The following is a 16840-nucleotide window of genomic DNA, read 5'->3' on the forward strand; positions in this document are numbered from 1 at the left end:
CTGGTTGGCCTCTGTTATTTTCTCCTACCAATAGGGAACCCACGTAAGGACTCTATATGGGCTCTTGGATACCCCATAAGGGGGGAAAGGGCAGATTTTTGTTTACAACATGTGTCACATCAGAATTCCTTTCACCCCTCTGCCTTGGCTTCCCACCAAGAGTTAAAATTCCTGAGCTTTCAGTTAATCTCTTCCTCCTAGCATCTGCTGGCAGCTTTCCCAGTCCAGTATGAGATGAGAGGGATTGGCCCCTTTGAATGAGGAATTCCAACTCTGCCTCTCTCTGGGCCCAACCTTCTGTGTACTTCCCAGATTTATTCTCTTGGCGGGAGTGTGGGGCAGGCGGCCAGGTTGAAGAGAAGAAACGTAGGCCTTTTTAGGCCCTGTGGGGAACCTTCTGTGTAAGAATACCAAATCTACAGCGGACTGGATTGAACCCAGTGTGATTAACTCAAGGACCTGAAACAAAAGCTTCCAACAAACCATTTCATGACTCTCCAAGTAATAAAACTGTTCTAATGGGATGTGCAAATATTCCCAATCCATTTAAGAGAACAAACATATATACATGATACAAATTACACAAGAGTTTGAAAATCGACTCTCAAAATCTAGTTTCTGTGGACTACTTTCTTAAGCAAGAAATGTTTTTCCCCCAGTCTTCGAAAGTCTGCTACTTGGAATGGATCCCTTCTTCTAAATATGGATGCAGCAGATTTGCCAGTTTGGAAGAGGGTTCTGTTGCAAACAAGCAGGATTTATCCCAGCCAAGGGAACTGATAATCCGTGAAATGACCTGTTTATTCACCCTCATTTGTTTGCACAAAGTTTGTGTGGAGATTATAAGATGTTGACTTTTTACTTGGCATCATTTCAGATTTGTTTCTTAACACAATTCTAACTTGGGGCTAGAGGGCAGGGAAATGGGTTTGTTGCACAACAGTGCTGAAATTGCATTAATTGTGCACTCTTGAATCCCACCCACAAACTTGCGGCAGTCTGGAAGTGCCTGCAGAGAAAAGTGAGCTCCTCTTTAATAAATAATAATAATAATAAATTTTTATTTATACCCCGCCCTTCCCGGTTCAAAAACCGGGCTCAGGGCAGCTAACAACAAATTTAAAACACTTTTAAACACTTAATTATAAAATTTAAAGAGCCACTTATGTTGCATGTATAATTAAAACAATTATAAAATTTAAAGAGTCACTTATGTTGCATGTATCAAAACTGAAAGTGGAGTAAGCTTCTAGATGTCACTGTTTCAGGCCTGTCTATTTACCTAACAAACTGGTTTCACCATGTTAGCTGCCCCCTTTTTCTGCAGAATATTGTCGTACAACTATAAAATCACAGGGTTTAAGGGGACCACCCCTCAAATAATCTAGTCTAACCCCAAACCATTATAGAAATATAATTCAGCTAGAAATATACCGTATTTTTCGCCCCATAGGACGCACTTTTTCCCCTCCAAAAATGAAGGGGAAAAGTGTGTGCGTCCTATGGGGCGAATGCAGGCTTTCGCTGAAGCCTGGAGAGCGAGAGGCATCGGTGCGCACCGACCCCTCTCGCTCTCCAGGCTTCAGGAAGCTATCCGCAAGCCTTGCGCGCCCGGCAGGAGCTCCTGCCAGGCGCGCGAGGCTTGGGGCGGCAGCCTGCTGCCCGAAGCACAGGGAGCCCTCCGGAGGGCTCCCCGTGCTTCGGGCGAGTGTCTGCAAGCCTTGCGCGCCCGGCAGGAGCTCCCGCCGAGCTCGCGAGGCTTGGGGCGGCAGCCTGTTGCCCGAAGCACAGGGAGCCCTCCGGAGGGTGCCCCGTGCTTCAGGCAGGCGTGTGCAAGGCTTGGGGCGGCAGCCGCGGCTGGGGGGGGAATATATATTTTTTATTCATTCCCCACGCCGAAAAACGAGGTGCGTCCTATGGGCCGGTGCGTCCTATAGGACGAAAAATACGGTAATTCAGCACCTTTTGCCCACTTCTCTTGTCAAATCTTTGTTTCCAATCAGATGCCACAAAAGGTAAACTCATAGTGAAAGACCAACTCACAGCCAAATTCACAACAATAATTGTAATTCAGTTTTTGAGAGCTTGTGATAAAAAGCCCATGATTGTATGCTTTCAAAGAGCAAGCAAAAAACCCAATTAAATTGTTTTCATCAGAAGCTGTTTATTTTATAGCTTCAGGAAGGCTTCAGTTACTCTTAATTGTGCTCCGAATCAGAAAATGACTAAAGTCAAGTCTTGCTTAATTGCTTTGTACATTTGGGGATTTAGGCCTCAGTGGTTTTTTTAAAAAAAAATGTTTATTATGTGCATGTTGTCTCAAAGGATGGCAATCAACAAAGGATGAAATCAATAGGCTTACATGTACAGAATAAGTCTATAAATATGTAGGTAATCTAGAATCCAATTTAAAATTAAATAAACGGGGGGGAGGGAATTCTATAGTTCTAGGCAATGCGTATTGCTTTCTCAACCTGCCTCTAACATTTTATTTTATTTTAAATTTGTTGTGATTTACCTTCACCCATCCAGCATCCTTGCTTTTGTTATATTCATCCATAATGCCTTAAAACGTGGCTATATTCCAGGGGAAAATATGAAGCAGCGAGTTAAGATTTCAACCTTAAAGGCACAGCCTAGAACCGTTGACATCAGTGGGGAAACTTGAAATACAGATTGTTAATAAGATGCATTGAAGCCATACATATGTTTCATAAAGATAAATATAATTTTAACACAGAGCAGGCTGTTTTCCAGCGATACATATCAAGGAGCATGAGTAAGTAATATACTTCAATATTTCTCTCCATCTCTAATAACAGGTGAATGGGGCATTCTTACAACTGTCAATGAGGCAACATTTTTGTAAGCCCTTTTGAACATTATCTAGATTCATATATGAGGTGCAATGGGCAAGGAGGAGGCTGCTAGAGTCCCAAATCTATTGTCCTTCACTCCCAGTTCAGTGTGACTGGGAGTGATAGGTCTAGTAGGCAAATAATGTATACAGTGGTACCTCGGGTTAAGAACTTAATTCGTTCTGGAGGTCTGTTGTTAACCTGAAACTGTTCTTAACCTGAGGCACCACTTTAGCTAATGGGGCCTCCCACCGCCGTTGTGTGATTTCTGTTCTTATCCTGAGGTAAAGTTCTCAACCCAAGGTACTATTTCTGGGTTAGCGGAGTCTGTAACCTGAAGCATCTGTAACCTGAATCCTCTGTAACCTGAGGTACCACTGTACTCTTCATTAGTGATGTAAAATTCTCAAGAATAATGAGATTTAAAATAGGAGGATATTCATTTTAATGCATTGAAAATTATATAATTTTAATGCATTGAAAATTATATAATTAATATATATGTTTATTCATGGGTAAACTTGTTCAGATGGCAACCAAAAACTGTACAGATACTTTTATTCAATGGGGTAATACAGTGATTCACATTCTTTGATATTTGTTTTTGCAGCAAACTTGAAATTGACTCATGTTAATCACTAAGCCTGCCACTAACCGTATATTTACCATCAACTTTGAATTCTAATGATGTTATGCATGTATGAAATGTAGCTTTTAAAGTAAAAGGAATATAAAAAACCCCTCAGGTCTGCTACATATGTTCTTTAATAAGCATATCTGCATGGTACAGTATTTTCAGTGCAACACTAATAAAATCAATGTAAAGTTTAAAATAAATGCTATTTCCAGAAAATAAAACACAAATAATCAGTAATGACAAGTTACATAACATCAGAAATTCAAACCACTATCTGCTTAGACAAGTAAGGCAACACACAACATTTTTAAATTATAACTGATAAATTGGCACAAGAAAGAAATTTATTTTAAAAATAGGCATTAAGTAACAAGTCTCAAATGTTTATAAATTTATATTGACTTCTCAAACATCTTAAGAGGATAAGTCACCATCTTCATCTCCACTGGTAACAGAGCTTTCAGTTCCACACTGATCATCTGTCAATCTCTGGAAAATGGCACCTTGTACCATTTAATGGCACTGCAAAAAACAGTTACTGGCACCAAATAAAAATATAGAAACGTCAATTGTTTAAATCAAGGCTACCTCACATGCTGTTACACATAATTGTATAGGCCTAGGTACTTTAAGTGTATAAAGCATCAAAGCTACTTTCTGTATTAAAAAAAAATCACACTGTATGGCAAAGGGTATAGAATTGCTAAGAATAAGGTCACACTAAAACAGAAAAAAGGCTATTACATATAGCTGAAATACATACAAATTCAAATGTTCATCAAATTAAATGAATGGTGTGGGTGTTTTTTTTTAAATGTTTTCTGTAGCTCACATTTCAGAACTGCCAATGGTGAATGACACAATACCCAGTAATTTAACTAGATTTAAAAAAAATCATTATTCATTACACTGGCAATATCACAGCTTGACTTATTATTTACTAGATTTTTTTAAATGTGGGTTGTAAAACTGGTTCTTACATTAGAATTTACAGTTTGTGGAGAATATTCTCACCTCGCATCATTACTCTTCATCCACCCTTCACACTTGAAGGCTATCCCTTCCCAATATAACCCTTTCATATATATGAAAGTGAATATATTAAGGATTTATTTAAGGGAAGAGTTTGACTGGGAAGCAGAATAGGTTAACTATATACACACTGAAACAAGGCTAAAAACATGCGGGTACGGGAACTCTGACTGCATTCAAACTTTCTCCAGTCAACTGTTGCATAGTTTTCTTTGGCAGTTATACCACTCCTATTATGGGTACCAAATATTTAAAATTTCAAGAACATTCCAGTCCAGTTTTATGCCGTTTCATCATCAATGAAGTTGGGAATTGCATTTATTCATTAAAATGCAGCAAAATAGTAACTCTGAAAACAGTAAAGTGACTTGGGATAAATATGTTCTATCTTAGAAAAGTCCGAACAGCAGCACCAGATATTCCATTAAATGACTGACTTTCTGTCCCAGTCAGCTTTGCATGGCTGTTCTCCCTTGCATCAGAATAGAGTATGTTAATCTTGCTTGAAAAGAGCAAAAGCTTCTTGTTTAGATTTCATGCAGGATTTTGCAAAGGACGTCACTTTACGAAACCCTTCTGATAAGCCCTCACCTGTAATTGCACAACAGGGTTGTACGTACCAGTTTCGGTCGTGGCAGTGCTTTTTCATGTTCAGCCTCCTGGTTATTTCCTCAGCACTCAGAGCTCCAGGAAGATCCTGTTTGTTTGCTAGCACAACCACAGGCACATTCTTAATCCTCTCATTCCTCAAAAGAAGCTCCAATTCTTTCTTGGACTCTTCCAACCGCTGGTTGTCTGTGCTGTCCACAACATAGACCAGGCTATCCACGTCCTCCAAGTAGTTGCTCCAAGCAGGCCTCATTTGGTGTTGGCCCCCAACATCCCAGACGGTTAAGGCAATGTCTTTCCCTGTTTCAAGCATCTCCACATTGAAACCAATGGTTGGCAAAGTTTGGAAGACATCATTAAATTTCAGCTTATACAAGAGGGTGGATTTCCCTGCTGAATCAAGCCCAAGCATTAGAATCTGGGCTTGTTTAAACTGCTTAGAATTTGCAAGGCCCATTCTCTCTACAGTACCTTGTTGCTTCTTCTTTCTCAAAAGCTGTTTCGTTCAGTTGACGATTATCATTTTTGCCGCGTCTGCCTTTCTTTGTTTCTCCAGTGAGCAAAGGAAGAAGAAACAGAAGGCCAGGCTTGCGCTATGTGAAAAGAATAAGAACATTTATGCATTTGTTCTCCGACTTTATCGCTGTTGCACTGTGCAAACAGAATGTGATTAAAATATAACCTTAGCTGCCTAGCTGGAGGGTGGAGTTTAATTGAACAGTCACATAAGCCAAAGGTTGACCAGTGTCACAACTCAGGTCCACATAATGACCATATTCTTGTGTTCTGGGGTATTCGTCTCTCTTACTGTGTAGGTGGGTGTAGTTTTGTAATGCATGCTCTTAATCAGCCACTAACCCTGTAACTTTCTTAGACTTTGCTCATGCCACTCAAACCAGGGATGGTGAACCTCAGGCCCGGAGGCCAAAGGTTCTCTCTTTGGGACAGAGGTAACTTGGCTGCTGTATTCCATTCACTGGTAACCTCCAGATTGGATTATTGCAATGTGTTCTACACGTTGGGTGTGATGGAAAAGTTTGGTTTTGCTGGGCAGATTGAGTCCCCAAGTGTTTTCTTTTTCCCTGCCAGAAAATGGTTAATGTAATAATAATATTATAATAATTTATTATTTATACCCCACCCATCTGGCTGGGTTTCCCCAGCCACTCTGGGCGGCTTCCAACCGAATTAAAAAAGAACATAGTGTCAGACATTAAAAACTTCCCTAAACAATTGTCTTTTAAAACTAAAATAGTTCTTTATTGCCTTGACATCTGCTGGGAGGGCATTCCACAGGGCAGGTGCCACTACCGAGAATTGGCCAAGGTTCCAGAGGAGGGTGGGGTTTGAAAAGGAGAGGATTTGGAGAGACAGTTAGATTTGGAGAGACAGAGAGGAGAGAGTTGGTTCTGGGTAGAAACATCCACTATGAGGAAAATATCACAAGCTAGAGAAAGGAGTCTCTGAGTTTAGTGTGAAGGACAGTGTGTGGTGTCCTGTAAGAGTAATTAGGCCGGGAATTAACTGGGAGGCTGAGGCTGAGCCAGGAGAAGTAGAAGCTTTAAAGAGACAGTCTACTTAGGTCTCATTCCAATCAGGAGGGGAGAGATTCTGCTACAAAAAGAGAAGACTCCCAAACCAGTTAAGAGGGGTGTGGTGATCCCTTGGGTCTGTTACTTGGAGTACCTCAGGAGTAGGGGTGTGTAACTGACAGAAAATGCCACCGTGTTTAAGAACCAAAGTATTGTTTAAGAACCAAAGTATTAAGCGGCAACAGCTGTGCAACATCTGAGAAAGCATTGAAGTGAACTAACATCATAATCTGAAGTATCCTGTTTCACCCACTTGTGTCATAATCTTCCTTTGTTAAATAAATTCTTTATTGGGTTTTTTGAACAAATCCTGCCTGAGACTCCAAATTATTAAGTTCTCCCTCTCGCAAGTCCCCCACAAGATAATCTGGGGTAGTTTGTGGGAATTCATGGAAGAGGTGGGTGCACTATATTTCAGTGAAGTAAGGGCCCAACGGCGCCATTGAGCTGTCCCATGGGACTCCCCTGAAAATGACTCAGAAGCTGCAAGTGGTCTGAAACACAGCAGCCAGATTACTGGTCTTGCTCAGCACTAACATGTGGCCCCCAGAAGAGAATGTGGCCCTTGAGTTGAAAAAGCCAGACCCAACACACCTTAAACAGCTGCATTTATCAGGCATGTTTAAACAGTTAAACAGAATAACCTATCACTGCCCTTTGCCCCTTATTCTCCAAGAGATCTGTGAGAGATGACGACTGATACCCAAGTGGTCATAGGTCAGGAAGCTATCGGAAAGCAGGGTGAAGCAAGACAGCGGCAAATAACCAAAACAAGATAGTTCACTTGGAAGAGCTGGAGGGCTTTGCTGAGGATCCGTCACCTCTATCAAGGGTAAGCAAACCAAGAGCTTCCTGACTTTTGCAGACCGGCTTAGAATTACCCAGTTTTAAAACTATTCCTACAACATCTGTTTTTAGAGATGTAAACACTAAAAGCTAAAACTGGCAGACTTCAGCCTGCTGGTGCAAAATCATTTGTTGTTATCAAAAATGATAAAAAATAGGTCACCAAGGGAAATGTGAGAACAGGTATGTAGCACTTGAGCAGTGAGCTCACTGTGGAAGCATCGCCACCAGGTTTTGCTTAAAGTTACTTCTTGTTTCCCAGCTTGAGCTCAAGGTAACCATTCCTGCGAATTTGTAGTTGGTTGTGCACAGCTCTAACTGGCTAGAACCAGTATCGTCATTAAGTCAGCTCCCCAGATGCATTTCCCCACTATTTTAGAATTTGTTATAGTTTATTATCAGTAAGTTGGAGTATTATAATAATTGTACACTTAGCCTCTAAAAATACAGGGGATACAGGACAGTGGTTAGAGGGTTGGGCTAGGACCTGGAAGACCAGGGTTCGAATCCCCATTGGGCCATGAAGCTCACTGGGTAACTTTGGGTCAGTCACTGCCTTTCAGCCTTACCTACCTCAAAGGGTTGTTGTGGGGATTAAATGAGGAGAGAGCACCCTGAGCTCCCGGGGGGAGGGGGATATTAAATAAATACATACATATGCACATACTTAGAACACCTGAAGTATGGAGGGAGGAAACAACTGATTGGTTCTGCATTCAGTTCACTCATTAGTACTTCTGTCACTTGTATTCCAAACTCAGGAGGAAGCCTGGCTCATGGTGGGGGTGGAAAGTAGGGATCCACTGTGACTACTTTTCTTGTTCTTCAAATATTTCTATGTGCCCTTAACAGGCCAGACTGTCTCCACAGTCTCGTTGCTGAGCAACAAAGTGCAGAGCTCAGTGGAGTGGGAAGCCGGCCAAATTAGAAGAGTCTTTGAGATCTACTTGCCTGGGCACATCTGAAGTCAGATATAATAATAATAATAATTTATTATTTATACCCCGCCCATCTGGCTGGGTTTCCCCAGCCACTCTGGGCGGCTTCCAAAAAAATATTAAAATACTGTAATACATCAAACATTAAAAACTTCCCTAAACAGGGCTGTCTTCAGATGTCTTCTAAAAGTCTGGTAGTTGTTGTTCTCTTTGACATCTGGTGGGAGGGCATTCTACAAAGAGGGCGCCACTACCGAGAAGGCCCTCTGCCTGGTTCCCTGTAACTTGGCTTCTCGCAGTGAGGGAACCGCCAGAAGGCCCTTGGTGCTGGACCTCAGTGTCCGGGTAGAACGATGCGGGTGGAGACGCTCCTTCAGATATACTGGAACGAGGCCGTTTAGGGCTTTAAAGGTCAGCACCAACACTTTGAATTGTGCTTGGAAACGTACTGGGAGCCAATGTAGGTCTTTCAAGACCGGTGTTATATGGTCTTGGTGGCTGCTCCCTGTCACCAGTCTAGCTGCTGCATTCTGAATTAGTTGTAGTTTCCGGGTCACCTTCAAAGGTAGCCCCACGTAGAGTGCATTGCAGTAGTCCAAGCGGGAGATAACCAGAGCATGCACCACTCTGGCGAGGCAGTCCGCAGGCAGATAGGGTCTCAGCCTACGTACCAGATGGAGCTGGTAAACAGCTGCCCTGGACACAGATTTAACCTGTGTCTCCATGGACAGTTGTGAGTCCAAAATGACTCCCAGGCTGCGCACCTGGTCCTTCAGGGGCACAGTTACCCCATTCAGGACCAGGGAATCCTCCACACCTGTCCGCCTCCTGTCCCCCAAAACAGTACTTCTGTCTTGTCAGGATTCAACCTCAATCTGTTAGCCGCCATCCATCCTCCAACCGCCTCCAGACACTCACACAGGACCTTCACCGCCTTCACTGGTTCTGATTTAAAAGAGAGGTAGAGCTGGCTATCATCTGCATATTGATGAACACCCAGCCCAAACCCCCTGATGATCTCTCCCAGCGGCTGCATGTAGATGTTGAAAAGCATGGGGGAGAGGACAGAACCCTGAGGCACCCCACAAGTGAGAGCCCAGGGGTCTGAACACTCATCCCCCACCACCACTTTCTGAACACGGCCCAGGAGGAAGGAGCAGAACCACTGTATGACAGTGCCCCCAGCTCCCAGCCCCTCAAGACAGTCCAGAAGGATGTTGTGGTCGATGGTATCGATGTTTCCTAGATCCAGCAGAACTAGGAAACAGCTCTCACCTTTGTCCCTAGCCCGCCGGAGATCATCGACCAGTGCAACCAAGGCAGTCTCAGTCCCATCATGAGGCCTGAATCCCGACTGGAAGGGATCCAAATGGTCCGCTTCTTCCAGGCGTGCCTGGAGTTGTTCAGCAACCACTCGCTCAATCACCTTGCCCAAGAATGGAAGATTTGAGACTGGGCGATAGTTGGCCATCGTGGCCGCATCTAAAGATGGTTTTTAAAGAAGCGGTTTAATAACCACCTCTTTCAGCGGGTCTGGGAAGGCTCCCTCATGTAGGGAAGCATTCACCACCCCACGAAGCCCATCGCCCAGCCCTTCCCGGCTAACTTTTACAAGCCAGGATGGGCAAGGATCAAGGAGACAGGTGGTTGGTTTTACTCATCCAAGCAGCCTGTCCACATCCTCGGAGGTAACAGATTGGAATTGATCCCACGCAACTTGACTAGACAGGACTCTAGCACTCTCCCGCCCCAGCCCTGCTCCCACGGTGGAGTCTACCTCTTCCCGAATCTGAGCGACTTTATCTGCAAAAAACTTTGCAAAATCATTGCAGGAGATCATGTGGCCCGTACTGGGTCCCGATGTAGCAGGTGGTTCCGCTAAATTGCGAACCACCTCAAAAAGTCTCCTGCTGCTGTTTTCTACAGATGCAATTGAGGCGGTGAAGAAAGACTTCTTCGCCGTCGCTACCGCCACTTGGTAGGCTCGACATTGAGCTCTAACCCGTGTCCGGTCAGCTTCAGAATGAGTTATCTGCCACCGGCGCTCTAGCCGTCTCAACAATTGTTTCATTGCCCTCAGATCCGTGGAAAACCACGGGGCTGTCCTGGGGTTGGGTGAACAGCAATCTGCGTGGTCAGATGGTCCAGGGGGTCAGGGAAGCTGATGATCAGAGGGTCAAGACCAGCAGGAAGCAGAAAGGTATGGTCAGCAACTACAAGCAGCATCTGACTGCTGCTGGAAGCTCTGCTTAAAAAGGTTGATACTGGCTGGTTATCATCAGAGCCTTCTCCTCCGTATCCCTGAAGGCTGATCAGCTGCAGGTGGAGTCACTCCCCCCTCAGGCTGTTGTGCACAGGTGAAGCTGATTCCTGGCCCATGACAAAAACTCTGAATCAACATCTTAGCTGGGCACAGTATTACCCATAACTAAACTGCATGCCTGCATCCATCTAGCTCTAAACCAGACAGGAGATTTGCTGAGGCAGCTTTGAAAATAAGAAAGGAGGATCTAATGGTAGGAAGAGCCACTGCTAAATTGCTAAGCTCTGGACTAGAGGTTCTGCTATACAGTGGTACCTTGGTTTAAGAACAGTCCTGTTGAAGAACGATTCGGTTTACAAACTCCACAAATCGGAAATAGTGTCCCGGTTTGAGAACTTTACCTTGGTCTAAGAACAGAATCTGAACGGTAGAAGGGCACCGCCAGCGGGAGGCCTCATTAGGGAAAGCGAGCCTTGGTTTAAGAACAGTTTTGGATTAAGAACAGACTTCCAGAATGAATTAAGTTCATAAACCGAGGTACAACTGTAATATTATTTCTAAAGTTGACACGCAACCATACATACATAAAAGTGATTTGTTAAACCAACAATAAAGCACCTCCATAATCAAATGGAAGAAGGGTAAAACATCTAGTAAAGAAGAATAGCTGCAAGTAATAGTACTATTTCTTAACACTGAGGCTCAAGAAGGGTAATAACACTTCCTAATATCAATATTCTGCGAGGCCTCAACCGGCATTCCTCTATGGACTGTTCCAGATGACCAGTTTACTGAGCATTCACCCTGATTTGCTTGTACAAATCTATGCAGTGGTTAGACTATGTCTGATCTTCATTGAGAATTTTCCTTCCTGGTTTGTTTATGAGGCAATTAAATGACAATGAGCATCGATACCGATCTGTTCCGGTACTCCTCCTAAAAGTCCTATTTCAGATAAAGAAAACTTTATAGGCTGAAGTATTTGTTCAAGGAATCTTGGCAAGCAAGCTATCAACTGAATCATGTTTTTATGTAGTTTTTATGTAGTTTTTCAATTTCATTGTTCTGCATGGGACAATGACAATAAAGATATCGTATGTCTCTCAGATCAAAGTCCAAAATTACATTTTGTGATCTGCTGCTTACAAACTCTGCTACTTGTATTCTCCTTGAACAAACCCATGGCACGAGGTGATCTTGTAAAATTATAAATGCAACTTGTCCCATCAGGCCAGAATTATGATGAGACATAGGCCCCCAACAAATGAAAATAAGGCATTAAGATTTAAAATTCGGCTACACAATACAGTGGTAACTCGCAAGACAAAATTAATTCGTTCTGTGAGTTTTTTCGTCTTGCGAAGCACGGACTTTGGAAAAGCTTCAAAAATCACCAAAGTCTTCAAAAACCTCAAAAAGGGCTACCACACTGCGTGCTATGAGTTGCTCCTCGAAGTGAATGTACGGTTTTAAGAAAAAGGAAACAAACTTGCAAGACAAAGGAAACAAACTTGCAAGACGTTTTCGTCTTGCGAAGCAAGCCCATAGGGAAATTTGTCTTGCGAAGCAACTCAAAAAACGAAAAACTCTTTCGCCTTGCGAGTTTTTCGTCTTACAAGGCATTCGTCTTGCGAGGTACCACTGTAATCTAATCAAGTTTGCATCATGCACCGTGCCAGATTTTTAAATATCTGAATGAATACAACTCCCATTAAGTCAATAACCACCGCAGACCTGATAAACGTAATTTTTAATACTGTAGCCCACTCTTTGCCTGATAAAGGTTCCCGGAATTTATTATTGTTTTAATTTTATTTTAGACCACCTCTGTACTGCTGAATATACAAAATAAATCTTAAGCAGTGTACAGCAAATTTTAAAAACACAAGTATTACAGAAATATACAAAAAATGAGTAGAAATCAATACAAGGGTAATAAATTCAAACTGATTTGATTAAGTTGGCAAAATATTTTGGTGAAAATATCCAACTATCAGCATAGGAAAGATTATGGAATAAAGAATGGAAATTTACGGCCTGTTATACACTAAAAGAAAATCTTTTGAAGATGTTTTACAGGTGGTATATAACTCCCAGAAAACTATCCAAAATGTATAAAATGAGATCTAATATGTGCTAGAGGTGTAAACAGGCAGACGGGACACTGTTTCATATGCGGTGGGGTTGCAAAAAAATTAAGAATTTTTGGGATGTTATATATGAGGAATTGAAAAAAATGTTTAAGCAAACTTTCATAAAGAAACTAGAAGCCTTCATCTTAGGCATTTTAGATTCAGATATTCCAAATGAAAAAAGAGAATATTTTTATATGCTACAACAGCAGCAAGAATAGTAATTGCCAGAAATTGGAATGGAGAATTAGTACCAACAAAAGAGGAATGGCAGGATAAATTATTTGAATATCTTGAACTGGCAAAAATGATGGAGACAATTAGGAGATAACCAAACCTAAAGTTCAAAAAGGAGCGGGAAATTTATAAATAATATTTAAAAAAACAGTGCCCTCAAGTTAAAACCTGGACATGCTTTGATTAATCTTCGCAAACCACAATATGGATAATAAGTATAGTATTCAGATAACAGAATAAATGATGAAATGATTAAAGAAGCAGTTTATTGAACAGATAAGACAGACCCGCTTTGAGGAAGACGGAAGTCTATTGGGGAAGATAAAGAATTGGAAATTAAGAACATGGTGGCATTAAGTTCTTTTGTAAGAACGTATGGATGTATGGATGTTTTTGCTATTATTTTATCATTTTTGTTAATTTCTTGTGTGTGTTTGTTAACTAAGAAAACTAATAAGAAGAATATATTTTAAAAGAACATGAAAAAATACATACATGCATACATACATACATACTGATATCAATACCATAATAGAGTATGGATGCTACTATCTTCTAGCTTAGCTCCCCTTCCCACTCAATATCGCTCTCATCCTCCTGGCTTTTACTCAGGAATCTACCTATCCATCCTGGCTCCAACACAGGGCTCAAAAGCTCACAGGTCTCCCCAAAATATGTCACACTTACAAAATTCAGTAATAAGACCGTCCCTGCCCATGGCAGACCCAGTACATTTTGTCATTTGAGGCAAAACAACAAACCACACACACCCTGCCACCACCGCCTCCTTCTTCAGAGACCCACCCTGTGTGCTGAAGGAGGAAAGGGAGCAAAAAGAGCTCAAATCTGCCGCCAGAGTTGCCTGCCTCACCGTGCCCTGCCATGCCCTTTGACTTACAACCTACGCCAGATGATGTACAGGAAAAAGGGATTGAGAAGGAGGAGCACACCGGAATATAACTGAACTTAGAATGTCTGTCCAAGGGCCTGTTTGGATGTTCCCTAAAGGTCTCTTCCCTATTCATAGATTGTGCTTCTTCTTACACAGTGAGAATACCCTCCAACATTTCGCTCATGAAAACAGGGACATCCTATTCAATAATATTAATAATAATATTACATAATAATAAATAATAATATTTATACATTGCCCATCTGACTGGGTTGCCCCAGCCACTCTGGACAGCTTCTGACATATATAAAAACATAATAAAACATTTTAAAAACTTCCCTATACAGAGCTGCCTTCAGATGTCTTCTGGTAGTTGCTTAGTTACTTATCTCCTTGGCTTGGGGATTGCATAACTCCATACCCTCCAACATTTCTCTGATGAAACTAGGGAAATTCTAAGGAAAATATGACACAACTTTGATAATAATAATAAGAAGAGTTTGGATTTGATATCCCGCCTTTCACTTCCTTTTAAGGAGTCTCAAAGCGGCTAACATTCTTCTTTCCTTTCCTCCCCCACAACACTCTGGGCGGCTCCCAATAAAGTATTAACAACAATACAGCGTTAAATATTAAAAACTTCCTTGAACAGGGCTGCCTTCAGATGTCTTTTAAAGATAGGATAGCTACTTATTTCCTTCACATCTTGGCAGAAAGTGAGGAGGAAGTAAAGAACCTCTTAATGAGGGTGAAAGAGGAGAGTGCAAAATATGGTCTGAAGCTCAACATAAAAAAAAAAAAAACTAAGATCATGGCCACTGGTCCCATCACCTCCTGGCAAATAGAAGGGGAAGAAATGGAGGCAGTGAGAGATTTTACTTTCTTGGGCTCCATGATCACTGTAGATGGTGACAGCAGTCACAAAATTAAAAGACGCCTGCCTCTTGGGAGAAAAGCAATGACAAACCTAGACAGCATCTTATAAAGCAGAGACATCACCTTGGCGGCAAAGGTCCGTATAGTTAAAGTAGTGATGTATGGAAGTGAGAGCTGGACCATAAATAAGGCTGATTGCTGAAGAATTGATGCTTTTGAATTATGGTGCTGGAGGAGACTCTTGAGAATCGCATGGACTGCAAGAAGATCAAACCTATCCATTCTTAAGGAAATCAGCCCTGAGTGCTCACTGGAAGGACAGATCCTGAAGTTGAGGCTCCAATACTTTGGCCACCTCATGAGAAGACTCCCTGGAAAAGACCTTGATGTTGGGAAAGATGGAGGGCACAAGGAGAAGGGCACGACAGAGGACGAGATGGTTGGACAATGTTCTCGAAGCTACTAACATGAGTCTGACCAAACTGTGGGAGGCAGTGGAAGACAGGAGCTCCTGGCGTGCTCTGGTCCATAGGGTCACGAAGAGTCAACAACAAGGAAAAGAGGGACATTCCGTGATCACATCAGAAACCGTGACGGTTTGTTCCATGGCCTGATGATTATCAGTGTGTAACAGAGAGGTGGCACCAGTTAGGAGGACAAAACCACAGTTTAGATTTGACTTGCAGCGATGTGGGCCAGAAGTAAAGCAGCAAGTTGGGGAGCAATTACTCATTTCTAATTAAATCCAAGGCTGAGACTATGGGAGAAACAAGACCCCTTTGGCAGGTCAGTACTGTGAACCCTCCATTGCAGGCTCAGGTTGTATATGTGTGTAAATAAACCCTATATCATACAGACACCAGAGACTCCGCTGTGCCTCATTCCAAAAGGAAACATAAACCCTGGGTCTGCATCTGAAACCCCTGGAATCTAGCACCGCTTGGAGAGGAAGGCAACAGTATGTTCTGATTAAAGGATGTTTAATTGTTCCTGTTCAAATTCTTACTGTGTTATCTTATAGCTGCAAATGGCTTAGAAGCTGTTATGGCACATTAGTGTTACATATCAAAATAAATACAATCTGATAGGGTGCAGCTGAAGGAGAGAAAAAAACAGCTCCCTGGAAAAAGGGGGGTGGGAAGTCGACAAAAATAAGAGAAAAGACGAAATTGTGTTAATAGAAACGGAGTTGGAAGGGACCCAAGGGTCATCTAGTCTAGGCTTCCTCAACCTCGGCCCTCCAGATGTTTTTGGCCTACAACTCCCATGATCCCTAGCTAGCAGGACCACTGGTCAGGGATGATGGGAATTGTAGTCTCAAAACATATGGAGGGCCGAGTCGGGGACCCCTGATCTAGTCCAACACCCTGCAATTTAGGAATCTCAGCTAAAGCATCCATGACAGATCAAACCCGGATGTTGTAAATACAGTACAGTGGTACCTCGGGTTAAGTACTTAATTCTGAAACTGTTCTTAACCCAGTGGCGTAGCGTGGGGGGTGCAGGGGGGGCCGGCCGCACCGGGCGCAACATCTGGGGGTTAGGGTTAGGGGGCGCAAATCCACGGGTTAGGGGGCTCAAATCCACCGGTTAGGGGGTGCAAATTACTTGCCTTGCCCCGGGTGCTGACAACCCACGCTACGCCACTGTCTTAACCTGAAGCACCACTTTAGCTAATGGGGCCTCCCGCTGCCGAAGCACAATTTCTGTTCTCATCCTGAAGCAAAGTTCTTAACCTGAAGCACTATTTCTGGGTTAGCGGAGTCTGTAACCTGAAGCGTATGTAACCTGAGGTACCACTGTACAGTGTTTTGGCTGTATATGTTAAAAACGTTGAAACATAATGAAACATAATTGCAAAATAAATACATAAAACCTAATATTTAGGAATCAGTTATATGCTAAACTCTTACTGAGTTCTTCTTCCT

General features: G+C 42.5%; 1 protein-coding gene across 1 annotated transcript; it reads right to left on the reverse strand.

Moving 5' to 3' along the window:
• Positions 1–4810: 4810 nt before the first annotated feature.
• Positions 4811–5593, reverse strand: ARL14 (ARF like GTPase 14; the record flags this gene model as incomplete). The annotated part of the gene is made up of 1 exon (XM_083739969.1): positions 4811–5593. The coding sequence occupies one exon, from the start codon at positions 5591–5593 to the stop codon at positions 5021–5023; it is 573 nt and encodes a 190-aa protein (XP_083596095.1). The 3' UTR covers positions 4811–5020.
• Between the last annotated feature and the right edge of the window lie 11247 nt (positions 5594–16840).

This window comes from Podarcis gaigeae, assembly GCF_964106915.1.
Source record: "Podarcis gaigeae genome assembly, chromosome: 5".
In the NCBI taxonomy this organism is placed as follows: domain Eukaryota; kingdom Metazoa; phylum Chordata; class Lepidosauria; order Squamata; family Lacertidae; genus Podarcis; species Podarcis gaigeae.